Source organism: Parus major, chromosome 3 (genome assembly GCF_001522545.3).
Source record: "Parus major isolate Abel chromosome 3, Parus_major1.1, whole genome shotgun sequence".
Classification (NCBI taxonomy): domain Eukaryota; kingdom Metazoa; phylum Chordata; class Aves; order Passeriformes; family Paridae; genus Parus; species Parus major.
This window is the reverse complement of record NC_031770.1, coordinates 35423526-35441590: the sequence shown is the minus strand read 5'-3', so window position 1 is coordinate 35441590 and position 18065 is coordinate 35423526. Positions and strand designations below refer to the sequence as shown.

The 18065-nt window shown below is 46.1% G+C and overlaps 1 protein-coding gene across 1 annotated transcript; it reads right to left on the bottom strand.

The window, feature by feature from the left end:
- Positions 1–9836: 9836 nt before the first annotated feature.
- Positions 9837–16443, bottom strand: LOC107202509 (cytochrome P450 1B1). Its single transcript, XM_015623300.3, has 3 exons — positions 16191–16443; positions 14419–15435; positions 9837–12757 (listed from the first exon to the last, which is right to left on the bottom strand). The coding sequence occupies exons 1-3, from the start codon at positions 16208–16210 to the stop codon at positions 12145–12147; spliced, it is 1650 nt and encodes a 549-aa protein (XP_015478786.1). The 5' UTR covers positions 16211–16443; the 3' UTR covers positions 9837–12144.
- Between the last annotated feature and the right edge of the window lie 1622 nt (positions 16444–18065).

The window sequence follows — 18065 nt, the reverse complement described above, 5'->3', positions numbered from 1 at the left end:
CCTAATGTTTTTTCCTTAAGAAATAAGAACAAAGTTTGTGCTACCAGAACAAGTACTGTCAGAAGACGTGGGCATCCCAGCTGTGAACTAGGACATGCAAGAATGTTTAAGGTTTCCCTCCCAGCCAGCTTGTATGGACAAACTCTGATACTCCTTGGAATGTTCTTTTTAATTACTAAAACACATGCTGGTTCTTTAATTTACCATGGATTAGACTCTCGAGTTTCATCTTGCTGGACAGACTGAAGAGCAGGGAGATGTCTGGCTGCAGGTGAAGATTGCCCTTTGCTAGGAGATGCTGAGGTCTCTTTTGAAGGGAACCAAGAAGCTCTATTTCTTATATATTCCTGCAACTGCCTTTTGCTGTCCCCTGGACCTTGCAGACCAAGATATAAGGGGCAGATCAGTGAACTCCAGCCCCAGCTTTGCTTTTAACAGCAGAATTTCTTCTGCTGGTCATAACTCATTTTCTCCCTCTGAAAGGATAACTGTGTGTGAAAACCTCTGATGCTGGCCTTCTTGAAACTGAAAGCCCCGACATGATTACAGGGCTATTGCTTTGCTGTGTACTTCTGCTCTGAAAAAAAAGAGTCTGTAGGCTCTAATGCTCTGAATAGCCCAACATGAGGGAGATGTTTCAGCTGAGCCCTGGTCCTTGATTATCAAGGGTATGATACATCATTATATGTCCAGACTTGGAGCCAAAGATGAAGTGTGAGGCCTCTCTTCCTGGCCCATGTGCCCATATATTTTCCAGCAAAAGCGTTGCTCCCTCCTGAGTAATCTCTGTACCTGTCTTTCCTTGTTTGAGTTCTTCCCTCAGGTTTGGGTGGGCAGGATCCCAGATAGCCTTGCCTCCAGAAGGTGGTGTCCTAAGATGAATGAATGTGTTTGGTTTTGCATATGCAAATTTCTCAACAGATTCACAGCCATAGGTGTAGAACACCAGGTTCATGGTCCCAGCTTTTCTAGAAGTTCACCCTCTAGATATAAATTCTGCAGGAGCTGAGTCTGGTGTCACAGAGCCAAGTGGCCCCTCTGCTCTCTCTTGGCTTTTCTGTCAGTGCAGGATGGCTCTGTAGACAGCACAAGCAATTCATCACAGGTATTGAGAGCAATACAGGGACATCTGGATGGCATTCTAGGTACTATGCTACCTGTGAAACTCTATTTTTTTGTTGTGGCCAAGGCTGTAGCAGAACAATTAGAAGAAGAATAATTTGCTAACTAGGATGCAAGTTGAAGTTTTCTAGGCATTTAAACAGTTTACAGGATACTCCATTTTAATTGATGTAAACCCTTCCAGCAAAGAGGCAGAAGGGGATTTACCAAGCTTAGAAATAATTAAAATCATGCTGAAATTTTCCTAACAGGTACTAAATATGACATAGTGTGTGGTCTCTCTGACAAGGTTGCCTTTCCCTATAAAGGGAAAAGTGCAACATCAGATGTTTCAATGCATGCACATAGATAAACAGTTCTTTTATTACATATTAAGAACAGTTTGGTTTATGGCTTTTTAGAAGTATCTGAAAATCTTGTTTTATAATGACTTTAGCAGAGCTGTCCGATTTCCAAGATGTGCTTCTAAAGCAGGATGAGGTTTGTACCTGTTTTTTATTAAGTATATTACCAGCTAAAAATAAACCAAGTTATGACAACAATGTGGACCCTCAATGTGTTTCATTAAAAATAATAATAAGGAGGCAGAAATCAAACTCTTTGTCTCCTGGACACTGTTTTGCTCGTCTGGGAGAAGAAAGTAACCTGACAGTCTTTGAAATTTGAATACTGACATTCATTAAGATCACTGGACTTAGAATGAAGCTTTAGTCAATTATGAACTTTAACCCCATGTTTTAGTGTATTCCTGGACAAAATATGTGGCTTTATCATGCCTTACAAGCTACTGGCAGAGAAGTTCTCTGGTAGTGTGTATAAAATTATCTTGGGGTTGTATGTCAGAAGTTGAAAACCACAAGTGCAGAATTACAATTAGGGTGGTCTGATTTTTATATTTTTTTGGTCTTTTAAACCAGCATAGGGATGTGGTGATTCTCTCTAATTTGTTCCTTATTCAAGTCTGAGTGCTTTTGTGAAGAAGGGACTCAAACTGATTTAGGAGTTAAAGTTTCAGTGGAGGAATTCATAGGACCTCTGCAGGAGGTTGCTCTGTTACTGTGTTACTGAGCACAGGTTGAGAGCCAGCACCTTGAAAGAACCAATATTAAAAATATATATAATCTGGCCAAAACTAGACAAAGGAAAAGAAATTTTCTAGAAAAACACTGGGCTACTTTCCAGTCTTACTGTGTAAGCCTGTGCTACTACTGAAATTCATTTATCCAAGAATCATATGTCGCTGAAGCCTGTCTTTTTAAATACTGCTGCTATTTAGCAGTCAGAACTAAAAAGGCAATAAACCACATGCATTTAAGCTGAAAACATGATGTACCTCCTAATAAATTTGGAGACCACTTCTGTGGCACAGTTTAATCATCCTGGGTTTGGTGAACATCAGTAATCACATGTTTTTGTGTGCTGGATAAAAGAGATTCTAAAAATTTGAGGTAGAGTTTTGATACCCGTTTTTGGAGCCTGGGAAGGGATGTATTCTGCAAGGGATTTTCACCAATATCTATGCAAGAATGAGAGAGCAAAGGAAAAGATTCCAACCCACAAGCCAAACACTGGAAAGGAAAAGGTAGAGTTCTAATTTCTAGTTATTTTTGAAAAGTATTCAGCAGCCTGAATTCCCCTGCCCAGATCTGCATTGGCATAAATTGTAATTTGTTTCCTGTCTTTAAAACTTAACTTTCAGTATGCAGTAAATTAAAAAAAAAAAAAAAAAAAAAGTCAGTAAAATGTAATGGCCAGATTAGGGACTTAGGTGTTTGCAAATGTGTTGCTCTGTAGGTTTTCCTCTCTTAAAGCCTGACCACAAAGTTTGACTGAAGCCATGCTATGCATTGACCATAGTGGTATTGATATTTGTAAACATGAGAACAGATAACAGTATTTTACAAGGTATTTGTGTTTTAAAAACTAAGGGGAAAGCTTAGATCCTTTGATTGCATGATGACCATTACAATAAACACAGATTTCTACACTAAAATTCCGTGAGCAAACAGGGCACTGTTTATTATCCATGTCTTAAATTGCACGGATGCTTCACCTACTGCCATAGGTAAGTTTGCTGCCTGTAGTGCTTACTTGATACTACAAGTATCAAAGTGCTATTTAAGAGTTTAAAATTATTAAAATCTTTTGAATCTTTTGAAAATGGTCCCCATTTTCAACAGCTGGTCACACCTGTGGCCTCTTCCCAGTGGTTTGGGAGTGGTCCTTTGTTAGAGCCTTCACTTGGGAAGCATCCTGTGCCAACCCTGCTCGTGCAGGCGCCTGGTTCCTGAAGTCAAGTGGGGAATTCCCCCCTCCTCTGTTTGTGCTGGCCCAGATCTTCAGGGAGAGCCGGGAGTACATGTGGTTCCTATTAGTTCAGAAAACAGAAACATCTGGGGAAGACATGAACAACTTATTGGCTCAGTTCAGCAGGAGGAAAGTCTCTGACAGTTCGTGCTGGACAGAGAGATCTTCTCTATTATGTGCTGAAGCAGGGAGCAAATGAACATAAAATCACATGAAATCTGGCTCAAAACAGCAGGAGATGGGCAGTCATGATGTCTTACACAGCCTTTCTCTCTTCCTGCCTATGGGGATGCCTCCTAAAGAAAGTGGAGGGAAGGATTTTCTCATCCAGTGAAAGATGGGAAGGATGCTGTGGAAGAACACTTCCTAGGGACAGCAATGCTTTTCCCAGAGTGATGCCCATATGGGTTTAACTTTAAGAAGAAAGGAAAGTGAACCAGTGGTGAACATCTTTGCTATGTGTTTACTGTAAAAAAACCACTATGGGTAACTTATTAACATGAAGGTAGAACAACTAGACCAGTTCCAGGAGGCCCTGCTTCATCAGGGTGTCAAGTCAGATGACTTCCAGAGGTTCCTTCTCATCTTCACCAGTCTGTGATTCTGTGACATCAGGCAGTTGCGTTAGACAGTGCAACATGGCCTAGCTAAAGAATGGCTTATTTCCTCAATCCCTAAGGAAATGTGTCCCACCAGCAGAATAGTATTGGTTTTTTCCTAATCTAACTGCACCACCAATGATGTTCTGTAGCTTAACATTTCTATTTCTAAGCAGAGCAGAACAAAATACAGTTCTCTAGCATTTGATGTGTGAGTAGCAAGGGCAGGACATGGCACATCAATAACCTGAATATGTTTGGTACGGGCAGGCTGGCTGTGCTCTCTTGCCTGCGGAGATAAAGGGGCAGATGGGACAAATTGCCCTTTGCAGGGGCATGTGTGTGTCACAGTCCCATCAACCACAACTTGTGGTCTCTAGGGTACCCTGGGGAGCTGTTGTATGTGGGGATGTGGCAAATTACCATTAGCAAATGCTCACATTCTCTTTCCCCACTTTCATTCTTCTCCATGAGATAAAAATAATTATTTCCATTAACTTTGGCCTGTTATTTCTCCTTCTCTGATGTGTTCTTCTTCTCATTTCTCAAGTGTCCCAATTTTCCCTGTACTTGTTCCTCCGAACACAGAGAATCTTCTTTGCCATTGACCCCGGAGAGCAACTGCTTCTATTGGCATACGAACAAGCTTTGCTGGATTTCTCCAGAAAGCAGAGTGCCTTTATTAGAAAAATAAAAATTAGTATCTATGCCTTGGGTTAAGTGAGTTAATTGACTTTTGCCACCTAGAGTTCCATGTATTTCAGTGAAATTTTTGAATAGAAGAGAGGTATGACAAATCCTCAGGGAGGAACTTGGTCATAATTACATAAAGAGAGCTAAAGAAGTCCAGTCACTTCATTAACTGACTCTTCATAAATCCTAAGAAAAGCTATCTGTCTTCTTGAGAGCAAAAGTTAACCTTACTATCCAACCCTCATGCATCTCTTCTGCTTTCACAGTTTCAGTCATTCAAACAGTTGATGGAGCATCAGTTTATTCCAGGAACTTCCCTTTCTGTTCTACTGAGCAGTTTTATGGCTTTATACCCAATAAAAACTACTGTATACACTTAACTCTGGGAACAGGCTAGAGCTATTTACTCAAGCAGAAAAGTATTATATCAGGGTGAGAGACCCCTTGTGAAGATAGGAAATGATTCTTGCTGGCTTGAAGGCATGAAGATATTTGAACAGCATTGTATAGTGAATACATTATAAGACAAATTTTTTGTATTCCACCTCTGCTGACGACTTCAAGGAAGTTAGTACCTTAACCTTTTTTAAATGCAGAGAACAAGATTGTCAGTGTGCTGTATGTCTGCACACACAGGTGCTAAATATCTGTCTTAATGCCATCAGGAACAGGTACTTTTGAACAAAGCTTCAGTTCAGGTATGATGTCACTGGAGGATCTGCTTTGTAATTCTGTGGAGAATCTTCTCAATTTAAATATTTATTTATTCCAGATTTTTTTTCTTGCTCTCCTTTATAGGAATTCTTCCTTGTTTGATTTTTTTTTTTTTAAAGACTCTGTGTAGTTTCTGACCAAAGTCCCCACTGGCTGAGCTGCCCTCAGCTCGCTGTGGCACTGGTGCTCCTCACATACTGCAAAGATGCAGGCTGGGCAGGATGTTAGGCATGTGAGAGAAAGAATGCTTATCCTGAGAAAACTGGTGGAAAACACCTCTCTTTTGTTTCTGTGCCACTTGGAAGGGTTGCTCAGAAAGCTTCCCTGCAGGGCAGCTTCTGTAGGTACCGCTCTTTCTCTCCTCTGCCAGAGAGATGAACAGAGTTATGTCTTGGAACAAGTTGAAGCACAACACTGTGTCCCAGCAGCAGAGCACATAAATGAAGGTAAGGAAAATGAACTGTGTTACGAGACAAAGGTTCATTTAGGAGTCTCATTTTTTCATTAGGGTGATTATGGAAGTTTAAATGTACGTTCTGGTGGCACTTCTTTAAACTTGAATTATATAAATTTCCTGAACCACAGAAGATTAATAGCCTCACACTTTATACTTTTCCTCTGTAGGGTGAAAAAGTGTAATCAAAAAGAAGATATACAGTTGAATTAAATTTTTGAACTGCAGCTTGGAAATGCTTCATGGAATAGAAAACATAAAAAAAGCATGGGGTATTGTTGCGTGCTCTCCTGCAGACAATTGCAAACCATACTTGCTTTGTGAAGTCAAACTTTGTCTTGCTTGGTCAATCTTGCTTTTGTACTGGGAGCAAGATGTCTCATTCCACATGTCCACTTCTATTATGACGAGCAGAAGAGTCTAAATAGGTGGAGGATATTCTGTTATTTTTAGCAGAGAAAATGTGATTATGTGAAATCCCATTTGTTATCAAACAGGTTTAGAAGCCTGTTTCTGTGTGATAACAGTTCTCTCTTACCAGAGGTCAGGTTGGGAGAAGGGAGATTGCAGAAATAAAGCCTAGTCTGAGCCACCACTGAAAACATACCAATAACACCAGAGATTAGGCCCATTTCTGGACCATGTCACAATATAAGCCGTTCTTTCCTTGAGGGGTATTGAGCAAGCCTAAATACAGCTGAAGACAAAATTATAGTGTGAGAATAACCAACTCATACCAAACTCTTCCTGCACACCTTGCTCAAATAAATGACACTGAGCTGCTCTGAACAGACCCTCTAGATCAGAACTGTTTCTCTCTGGTGTAGTGCCAGCCTCTTCTACTGCTCTGTCTGAAAGTCAAGAGGAAGACTCCACCAAAAGGTGTTCAGACTGTTGCAGCTGGGCTGTCTCTTCCTTCTCTCATTCTCAAGTACTGGGGATGCCAAGGCAAGGAGAATGACAGACTAGCCATGACCTTTTGTTGCAGACTTGTTTTGTTCTCAAATCCTGCAGCTGATCCCTCATGTTTAGTTCCTCAGCTCTCATTTCCATGTTTAATGCCTCCCAGATCTATTATTTGAGTTAACAGGCAGTCAGGACTTACATTTTGGACACCCTTTGTTTCCAAAGCTTTCAGAAAAACAATCAATCTGCCTGGTAAGGTTTGCTCTCAGTTTGATGTTCCCTGCTGCTGATAGGAGTATCTTTAATACCATATGGATTCTTATCACCCTAATCCTGGCATATTTTGTCTGTATGTGTATGTACAAGCAATGTAAAACCACCCAGCCCTCTTTTACTGGAAATCAGAGATCCTGTGCATACGTCCTTCCCAGCTGAAATCTTGCTGCAGTCCAGACACATATTTTCATCTGCCAGCTCTCAGCCACTCCAGCAAATGACTTCTATATAGCTCAGCAGTTGATTAATGCATTGTTAATGAGTCCCCTGTGAATCTGCTCCCTTCCCTGCCTCTGCCCATGTGCACTTGAAATGCCTGAGCATCCTGTATCTCCTGAGTTGTCTATAGTGATGGATTGCTGTCCCCAGATAAAGACCCAGAGCACAGGGACTTGAAGGGCACTTTTCTGAGTTGGGTATCCCCTGCTCAGCTCTCAGGCTGGAGCAAGATCAGTAATATTGAAGTAAGAACATAAGTATTGAAGGCCAGGACAACACTAGACGAGCAACAATTTTTTTGGTTTGTGGAGCTGTCTGAAAAGTTGGCAAAAAGCCCAAAAGGAAGGCTGTCAAAGCATCAGCTACAGCTGTCTTAAATGTTCCAGACTGTCTGTGCTTAATGCTGAGCTTGTTTTCACCTGACAGTTAAGTGAGCTGGCCTGGTCTGAGTACAAGTGACTGAAACATGGAAAAAAGTCAGCTGCAAAAGTGCAGGGTGGTAAACAGCAAAGAAGTTGTTGAAACTTGAATCACTGTATCTGTGTTGTACTGTATGCCAGAATAACAGCACCATTCAGAATCCAGCCATTCTCTTCATTCATGAAGAAAGCCAGATCTACCTTCAGTGTTATCCCAAGCTGAATTTGTTATTTGGGCAAATGAAAGATCTGAGTAATGTTTAACCAAATTAAAAATGCAGCAAAGGCAGATGTTAACTGTTTACTTTCCAAGGCTGATTGCTCAACTTTCCTCAGGTAAAATGTGAGTTCCCAGTTGCTTAGTCTCTGGTTCCTCTGGTTTGATAGTCTGAAACAATTTCCTAGACGTATGCATCAGTCCCTGACACTCACAAAAACCCATCGAGTCTGATGCAAAACTAAGTGGCATTGCATTTAATTGCATTGTGCCATCACTCTGCTGGTACCAACAGCTGTTGCAGAGATCCTGGACACCCCCTCACACCTTTACAGCAGTGCTTGTAGCTCAGGCTCTGATGAATTTTTTTCCTAATAATTGTTATATTATAGGTATGGATTTCAGCAGCTCTGAACCAACTCCTGCTGAAGCCAGCAAGTTTCCATTGGTTTCATAAGGACTGTAATGGTACACTTGACTGGTATCAGCATATCCTGTATCAACTCTGCTAGCTCAGCAAACTTGCTCCCCTTCCTTGCTATGGAGCGGGGTGGTCTGACAGCTACTGTCTCTCCAAGAAATGTATGCTTAAGTCTAGGCTTCCTGCTTTGGGGGTTTGTGGTGTTTGTTTTGGATTTTTAATACCTTATCTCAACTGGAATAAAGGATGTTAGTAAAATTCTGGGGGATGGGCTGAGTCTGTGGGTGCCACACACACAGAAGAAGGAAGCATGAGATGACATTTGGCTTTCCCAACCCACTGAAATCACTACAACCTGAGCAAGAAGACTTTTAAAGGAAAACTCTTGTCTTGAATGAAGCTGCTTAGATTCCTCCTGCTTCATGAAGAAAGAGCAGCCTGTCTTTGTCTAGTATTGCTGTGGTGACCCAGTTGCAGGTTGGTGAGGGAGGTGCTCTTGGCTCTGAATCCACACTGTCCCACTGGCCAGCCCCTGTGCTGTACACACTGCACGGGCTATCTCTGGGCACTACACCTGCTCCACAGGCCCTTAGCTATTCATAGGAGCACTTTGTAAGTTCTCTTCAGCTTGTGCTCCTGATTTCACCAACTCAGCCTGAACTTTGGTCCTTCCCCCATAGGGAGAAACTAGCTGAAAATAAATCAGAAGGGAACTATTGCTCATCAGTCTGCCCAGCCTCCTGTCCCACCCAGCTCTTGTTCCACTACCTTGGGGTTAGAGAAGATGTGATCATTTCTAAGACAGCTCTGAAGTAAGAAGGCTTGTGTAGCAGACTGAGGAAAAGAAGACCAAGGGGTGGGGGAGATGCTTCATCATGAAGAAATGTTTTACATTTGCAGCAACAGCCACCCTTCACCACAAGGCTGCCTTCATTTTGTGAGAGATTGCTCTGCAAGGGCACATCAAGACCTGTTTGGCCCTGAGATTTCCATTCCTGGCACTCCTGACTATATACCCAGGCCAAAAGAGCACAAATTGGTCCCCAGTGCCAGGAGTATACAGATGCCAGCACTATATATAGGAGGGAAAAATGGAAAGGAAAACCAGTCTGTGGGCTTGAAAATAGGGGAGGCGGAAGTAAACTGAAATGGCAGAGGGAAGAACATAGCAGAGGAGATTGTGCAGGCTGAGGAGAGATTAAGAGGTATTAGAAAAAAAAAAGCAAAAGACATGGGAGACTTCAGATCAATGCTGAGGCAAGCAGCAGGGAATGTTCTTAGCAAGGAGCATTAGGAAGCTGAACACAGATGGCAAGGCATGAAAGGCAGACAGACCTGAGGAGCTGTAAGGGCAACATGGAGGAAAAAACTTAAAATCCAGAAATGGGAAGAAGATACAAAGTATATGAACAAATATCTAAAATAATAATACTTTCCAAATCAGAAATAATAATTTTCTTGATGTTAGAAAGCTGTATATAAACTAAGCAGTGGTAGTGTAAGAATAATTTTATTTAATATTTTGGTAACATAATGATACATCTCTAAATGACCATAGAATTTAGCTTGCTAAATGACTGCATACATTCTAAATAGGTGCTACTAAATTTGAGTAATGTCACAGATTACATGAGGCATTACATGACCAACAGCTATATAGTGTGTAACCCCCTGACTGACATGAGCAGCGTGGATGGATTTTGCACTAGTAGCCAATGCACAGTTAAAGCTTTTGGAAAAGTACAAAACTGCAAAAGCCATTTTTTATTAAAATATGAATCTATGATCCTTGCATTAGAATAGCTATTCAGCTGTAGGTTACATAATTTATTTGTTTTAATAACAGGACTTAAAGAGGTAAAAGAAAAATTGTTCTGTTAGCATTTGATCTAATGTAGATCTCCATATGAAAATGCCAAGTATCTTATAAAGCTTTTCACAGGTATAGGCTAAGTTCTGTGATATCACAAACTTGTACATAATTCAGAAAAACACCTGAGGTTACTCCATGTGTGTGCAGCAGAAAGCTTTTTTTAGCTCTAAAAAGAGATGGCATATGAAGTCAGAGACTTTAAACAGGTACATTATTAGTTTGGGGGGTTATAGAGCAGTGCTTGTAGGCTGGATTCAGGTTTTTAAAATCAGTAGTGAACTTGTACATCAGACTGGGGTTGTGTTGTTAACCCAGCTCTTCCCAGCGTCAGCAGGAGCTCTGCCCCAGCTGCCAGTGTGACTACGACTGGCCATCTATTGGAAGTCACAGTGCAAATCCTTACTTGCTTAGGTCTCAGCAGAGCTACTTCACTGTGTAGCGCTGTAATCTTGTTTTTTTAGCTCTACTAATACTTTAGCTGGTACTCAGATGAGCACAGCAAGTCCTGTGAGGCACTCTCATGTCTGATGGATTTCATATGTGATTGAAGGCAACCCGCAGCCCTGAAGAAGTGCCCAACACTTTTCAAATCAGGCATTTACACAGGGCTGTTTGCCTTCTAGAGAAACAATGTTTGTTTCACAAACTGCATAACTGGAGGTTCAACGCCATAAAGTTTCATGTGTGTTTTACTTTAAAATAATAGGTGGGTTCTTTTAAATTTTATAAACTTTGCCTCACAAATATGGTAAAAGTACTTTTTGTTCAGTTAATGGGTACTTTAATTAGGATGTGTAATGCTACTTTTCCTTCTGAGACTTTGTTCCAAACAAATTGTACTAAAAGTATATAGTTCATATTCAGATATACTATTTAACTCAACCTAACAGAGTGACTAATGAATATGGGTATTGTTTGCTGTATGCTTTACTTGAGGCTTGTGGCATTAATGTTTTAGTATAAAAAAGTGATACATTTTTAATATTAAAAACAATCCGGTCTCACTTTCACCTAACTTGGCTGATGTGGATTTTACTGGACTTAACTATGTGCTTAGGGACAACAGTATTAACTCCTTCATAAAGAACCATAAAGTTCAGCTGTACCTTTATAAATCTGATTCAAATATTTACTTTGTTAAGGAACCTGCTAATGAACAGATTAGCATATGATTCGTATCACCCTTGCCATCTAATGACTTAGAAATTCTGGTCTTTCAAAACTTTGTGTAAAGTTACTATATTAGGACATTCTGTTTATTTTCATATAAAACATGAATTTTAGTATCAAACATGCTCTCAAGCAAAACTTTTATTTTTTTCAGGCATTTTTGTAAACATTTTGGAATGCTGAAGGCAAGACTTTACATTGCCATTTTACCAAAAATCACGTGAACACTTATTATTGAGGCATTAATGTACATCCCAGCAGCCACAACACCAGAGCTGCCATGAGCCTATGGCAATTTCCTGCAGAGTAAATTCAGAAGCAGGCTGCAGTGTTCTGAGCACCTGCTTTTGTTTGTTTTTAATAAGAAATTTCACTTCTGAATGTGGAGTCACTGAAGGCAAACTTAGAGTTAAGGCATCGTGGATGGAGACATGGAAAGGATTATAGAGACAGTTCCTGGAGATGCTCCAACCAGTCAGTAGATAAAAAGCACTTTATAATGATAACTTCTGTGAACAAGCTAGAAAAGAAAAGGCTTACTTTCAAATTGCATATGTTTTACCATTTAATATATTGTTCCCCTGGCTCTCCTTCTAGAATTAAAAAGATGACTGAATTATACCTTGTGCAACTTTTCTTCCTGCTTTTATAATGTGTAATATTGGCTATGTACCAAAAATATTACCAGAACAAGCTCTGAGTTATACAAATCTAAAAAGAGAGGGAGATTATCTGTAGATGCAAGGTTTATTGCTTAGGCATTTGCTGACAGCTGACTTTCACTGGCTGCTTTCTCTGCTTGCAGTCTTTGGACAGCCTGATCTAGCAAATCCATCGTACCTCTAAGCGTAACATTCAAGGTGAACGGCTTAGGTTTAATGGTCAGCCCGTAGGTAAAGTCCATTTTAGGGTCCTCGTTTGGATTAGCAGTAAAATTGCACTGATGCACCAGTATGGAGGTAAAGAGAAAGAGCTGCACCTTGGATAACTCCTCTCCAATACACCGACGCTTTCCCAAGGAGAAAATCATCACGCTGCTAGTGAGATCTTTATTGATGAACCCGTTCTCATCCAGGAATCTTGTTGGATCAAAATCCTCCGGGTTGGACCATTTTGCTGGGTCGTGATTCACCGACCACTGGTTGACAAAGATGACAGTGTCCTTGGGAATGAGGTAGCCCATGATGAAGGTGTTGGTTGTGGTGGCATGTGGGATAGTCACAGGCACAAAGCTGCTGAAACGCATGGATTCGTACAGGAAAGCCATGATGTAGGGCAGGTGAGGCTGATCTTCAACACACGGCAGACGGTCTCTTCCAACAATCCTATCCACTTCCTCTTGCATTTTAGCCTGCACTTTCGGATACCTGTCATTTAAAGCAAGAATGTGTGTGCGTACATAACACTTTCAAAGGATTTTTCTTACAAATAATCCTTGCTGTAAACATTTTTCACAGAATCTCACCACTATCCTAAATGATGCAGTTTGAGCAGGAATGTGTAAACCTCAGTTGAAAACTTTGAGAAAAAACCAAACATCCCATGGGTAATTTTACATCCATGGTGTAATTTTAGATTTTCTCCGTTTTTACTTTAATATCCCACATAAGTGATTCTCAACGTGAAGAATAACAGTAGCCTAAAGTGTGTTGAAACTGAATATTCTGATCCAATTTTGAAAGTTAATTCTAAAACTAGAATTACTTGTCTCTTCTAAGTATTGGATTTTCCACGGGAACAAGAATTTGATTTTCCAACTCTGTATGTGACTTTTTAAAGTTAGCATGGAGTTTGTTATCACTAGATATATTTAATACCTTTGAAAGCCTGGAGGTTTCTAAACTAGATCCCAAATATTACATTGTCAGAATGGCTTTATGAACATCCCACTTTTAGTTTGAGAAGATATTTTCTAATTAATATCAAATTATGTTTTTTCTATAATGTATTTAAAGATGACTGTCTTGAAGTCTGGACATCTTGGAAGGCTATACAGTAACCAAATAAGATCAAAATGTTAATACATCTTTTTCTTGTCTAAAACCACACATTCTGCCTAGGAGCCTTCATTTGCTTTAAGTGTTGAAGTTTGGCTTCTGCATCCTTGCTTTTTCCTCCTGCAGCAGACTCACTTGTCAAATGCTGGGCGAACATGAGAAATGGGGAGAAACCCAGAAGTTTCGTGAACACTGGGCATCACACCCTTAGCTGGAGAGTTAAATATTTGCCTGTTTTTCAAGAAATGACTGAGTAAATAATGTTTGCATAAACCAACAAATTACGCAGGCGGTGAAAGTAAAAGCCGGCGAGAGAGTCAGTAAAAGAGTAAAAGGCAAGAGAGTCAGTGTAATGGCACCTTGTCTGAAAGCACCTCCCGTGTCCGAGTTTCCCCGGCGGACGGGCCGGTGCCAGGGCAGCGCTCCCGCCGGCTGCCCGAGGGCTCTGCCTTGCCCAGTCACGCAATGGCAAGGAAGGCACACGCAACGGCAGCTCAGCATAATAGCGGGTTTGTAAACCGGTGCACGAACTCTTTATCGTGCTTAAGCAGCTGTTATCCTGTTCCTATGATCTCCTTGATCTTGACCTGCTAAAATCTCTTACTTTCAGGTTTTGCTCGGCCGCCTTTCTGTCAGCCTCTCCTTATGCACCATAACCCGACCGCCTGAGTTTGGGTGGGATTTCTTTTATACTTTCTTATCTCTTTCTGGCAGGTTTCCCAGAGCTTCCATGTCATTTAATCGGAGCCCTCTGAGGCACCCGGCTCTGCACGGGCTGGCGCTGCCCGCTCTCGCAGACCCCCGACCCGCCGGTGGCTCCCCTCCGGGGCCGCGCCCCCGGCTATGCCCGGGCCCGGAGCTCCACGGGCTGGCTCGGGCCGGCTGCTCCCGCCTCGGGAGCCCTCCCAGCAGCGCTTTTGCCAGTGCGGCGCAGTTTAAAAGGTGCTCCCCCAGGCGCTCGCACCCCGGGCGGGGTCCCACCTCCCCCCACTACCCCGGGCCGGAGTGCTGCCGCCTCCGCCGGCGCGTACCTGATGAGGAAGATGAGGAGCCACTGCAGGGCGGTGGAGAGGGTGTCCTGGCTGGCGCCGAAGATGTCGGTGACTGTGGCGGGCACGTGCTCGAGCTGCAGCCGCGGCTGCTCCCGCTGCAGGCGGATGAAGGCGTCCATCATGTCCCGGGGGGCGGCCCCGGGGCGCAGGCTGCGCTGGTGCTGCAGGAACTTGCCGCGGACGAAGCCGTAGAAGTCGCGGTTGAGGTCGCGGAAGGCGCGGTAGGCGGCGCGGACGGGGCTGGGGAAGCGCTGGAGCCAGGGCAGCGCATCCAGCAGGCTGCCGGCGCCCACCGCCCGCCCGAACTGCTCGTTGCGCCCCACGATGCGCAGGAACTCTCCGTCGCCGTGGCTGTAGCGGCGGCCGAAGCACAGGGCGCTCATCACGTTGGCCACGGCCACCACCAGGACGCGCGAGGGGTCGAGGAAGGCGCCGCCGGCGCTGCCGCGCACCAGCAGCGCCACCAGGGCCCGCGCCTCGCCCACCAGGTGCCGCTCCAGCAGGCGGCGGGTGGCCGGGCTGCCCGTGGAGAAGGCGCGCACCGTGGCGTGCGCCGCCCGCCGGTGCAGCTTCCAGAGCTCCGAGTATCCGCCGAAGGCCAGGCTGAGCCCGCCCGACACCAGCTGGAAGGACGGGAAGGGCGGGCGGCCGGCGAAGGCGGCCCCCTGGCGGACGAGGGCCTGGCGGATGGCGCGCTCCCCGTTCAGCACCACCACGGGCCAGCGCCCCAGGCGCAGCTGGAACACGGCGCCGTAGGTGCTGGCCAGCCGGGCGAAGGAGAGGTGCGGGGCGCTGCCCAGCTGAGCCGCGTTGCCGATCAGGGGCCAGGGGAAAGGGCCCGGCGGCGCCCGGCGCTGGCCCTGCCGCCGGCGCTGCTGATGCTGCAGGAGGAGCTTGCCCAGGTGGATGGCGACGAGCAGGCAGAGGAGAAGCAGGAGGGAGCTTTGCAAAGGGGGGATGCCGCGCAGCGCTTCCCCGAGCCTCTCGAGGGCCATGCTGCAAGGGAAAGGGAGAGGTCAGCAGGCAGCGTCCCCGAGGGCAGGGGGAAGCCCGGACGGGGCGCGCTGGCGGGGCCGAGGGGAAGTGCCGGCAGCCGTCCCGGCGCTCGGAGTCCGGGCAAGTCCTCGCTCCTCGTGTGCCTAAAGCCCCCCGAATCCTGTGCGAAAGACAAGGGAGAATCGATAATCAAGTGGCAAGATCTTAATAAGAGATCGAAGTGGTATTTGGCGGGGCAGGCGCTGGTCTCTCTCCGCCGGTAAGGAAATTTCTCAGCGAGAGATCCAACAGGTCACGGCTGAGAGGCACAGTGGGAAGCAGGAGGATGCTCTTTCCTGACGAGCCTCCGCAGATGCGGGCAGTTGCCGTGCGCCGGAGACAGGTTAATTCCGGTGCTGCGCATCCCTGCCCTCGGCGGAAAATCCCCTGCAAGAAACGGGTTACCCGCCCCACTGTCGGAATTTCCCGCTGCTCCAGGGAAACCTCCCCACGCGGCCACGGAGCCCTCTCCGTCCCGAGCCATTCCCTCCTCCCCGCACCTTCGGGCCCGTCGCGGCACCGCAGGCTGGCGGTCTGCGGTCCCGGGGATGGGCTGTGGAGGATGCCTGAGGACTCTGCTGTGGCAGTGCTGACTGGTCCCGCTTCCCATCTCCGTGCCCGGGGGCAGCCCGCTCCTACCATTTGCTCCAGCCTTCCAGAAGCAGAGAGGGGATGGAGGGGTGAAATAGGCGGCGGGCTCTAGTAGCAGAACTGACCTGTTGCACGCTGCTACCATCCGAGACCTTGAGGAGGATGGAGAGGAGCTGTGCAGCCGGCGGCAGCTTTAATGGACAGCTGCGGCTCCGAGGAGAGCGGCGACGGCGGCGTTCAGATCCAAACCTTTGGGAAACTCATTAGGAGCCCCGGTACCTGTCAGCCGGAGCTTGGCAGGTCATGCGCAGCCAAGTGCCAGTTGCGCCCGATCCCAGCGCAGTTATCACCTTCCCCGCTCTTTAACCCTTCGGAGCTCGCCCCAAGGCAGCCACCTGCCTCGCTCAGCCCCGCGGACCGGGAGCTAGCGGGCTGCTGCGCCCCCTCCCTCTCTCTCTCCCACCCGCCTGCTGGGCTGCGGGGACGGGACGGGGCCAGCCCAGCCCGCTGCAGGGAGCGAGGGCGAGAGGCTCAGAGGGCGCGGAGAGGACGGCCCGCTGCTCTCAGGCTCAGCCGGAACCGGAGCCGCCACCTCTGGGCTCCTGGCATTGCCAGTCCCGGCTTTAAACCCGCCGGCATCCGCGGTGCGCGGCTCGGTGCGGGCGGGACGCGGACGGCCCCGCTGGCAAATCGCCGCTGCCTGGCCCGTCCCCTGGCTTGAGGGGTCGCAGTTATTTGCCAGCTGCCCTTGGGCCCTCGCCAAGCGGAGCGGCTGAGCCGCGGATGGTTTTATGGCCGGGGCCAAAAGTTTTAGCGGAGGAGGTGCCGGGAGGGGAGCGGGGTGGCGGGCGGGCTCGCAGCTCTCGCTGTCGGGAGGCGAAGTCTCGCCTGCATCTTAGGGGCTGAGGAAGCCGATGAGCTTCCCCTCCTCCGCCTGTCGCCTCCCCGTTGCGTGCGGAGTTAGCATTGCGTGAGCCGGGGCTGGAAAGCCTCCAGCCATCTCCTCCCCGGGCCCCTACCCCTCCTCGCAATACCTGACACCAACTCCGGGGAGAATGAGGCTGGGAAGCGCCGGGCAGCTCGCACCTCGGCCGGCTCCGGTGCCCTCCGGCCTCGCCTCCGCCCTGAGTTCGCTTCTCTCCCGCTTACGGCGCCTTTTTACTCTTAAATCTGGCGCCTCCGCCCGCACTGGGAGAGCTGGCAAGAGGCGTGTGGGCACGGCGCTCCAAGCCCCCCCGGGCTTTCCGGCGCCCCGGGAGAACCGGGACTGCAAAACCCCCAGATATGGAGGAAATCGTTCCTGGAGAAAACAGAACGCCCTTGCTTTGTTCTTGTCATTTTTTGCATTAACAAGAAAAAGATGAAAATATAACATTTATTTCAGATTCCTTACAGTCACGTCATGAGAAGAAAATACAGTGTTTTTGGTAGCATTTAGGGATTAGACAAAATTAGATGCTGGGAGTCAGCCCAGCTCAGGATATGAACCTGGTCCTGGCCAGGCTGCTACTGCTTCTGTCTTTGCTTAAAAGTGTAATCCTGCTTGTTGTCACTGTCCCAGGCTCTTCCAGACGGTGATGCTCCTTCTTGCTCAGACTAGCATCAGCTTTGGATCATCTGTTGGCTTGGAGCTTCTTCCTGTTATTGCCAAGTAACAGAGGTGTCAAAACCACTTTTTCTGAGCAGTGCTGGGAAAAGTGAGCTTTCCTTTCCCAGTCTCACTTCTAGGGTGAAGTGGAAGGATACTGCACACATACCCCCAGCTTCAAAAAATAAACAAAGACAGCTTCATCCCTATGGGACTAAGGTTAGGGTGTTCTGATATCTCCATCACTATCAGAAGATTGAACCCAAATTTCACATGCTATAACCACTCGGCTATGGAAAAGTTGTCACTACTCCCTCCTTCTTCTCATGTCAAAGAGGAGACATCTTCTGGCAAAGTTCCAGAAAAAGATCTGTGTGGCACTGATTTTTTCCCCTGAACAGAAGAGCTGTTC

Bases quoted from the DNA above. Each gene is read 5' to 3' on its own strand.
- LOC107202509 (XM_015623300.3), bottom strand. From the start codon at position 16,210: ATGGTAGCAGCGTGCAACAG. The intron at 15,436-16,190 runs GTCAGTTCTGCT...TTTCCCTTGCAG, and splicing joins ATGGTAGCAGCGTGCAACAG to CATGGCCCTCGAGAGGCTCG. The intron at 12,758-14,418 runs GTACGCGCCGGC...TTTAAATGACAG, and splicing joins CTCCTCATCTTCCTCATCAG to GTATCCGAAAGTGCAGGCTA.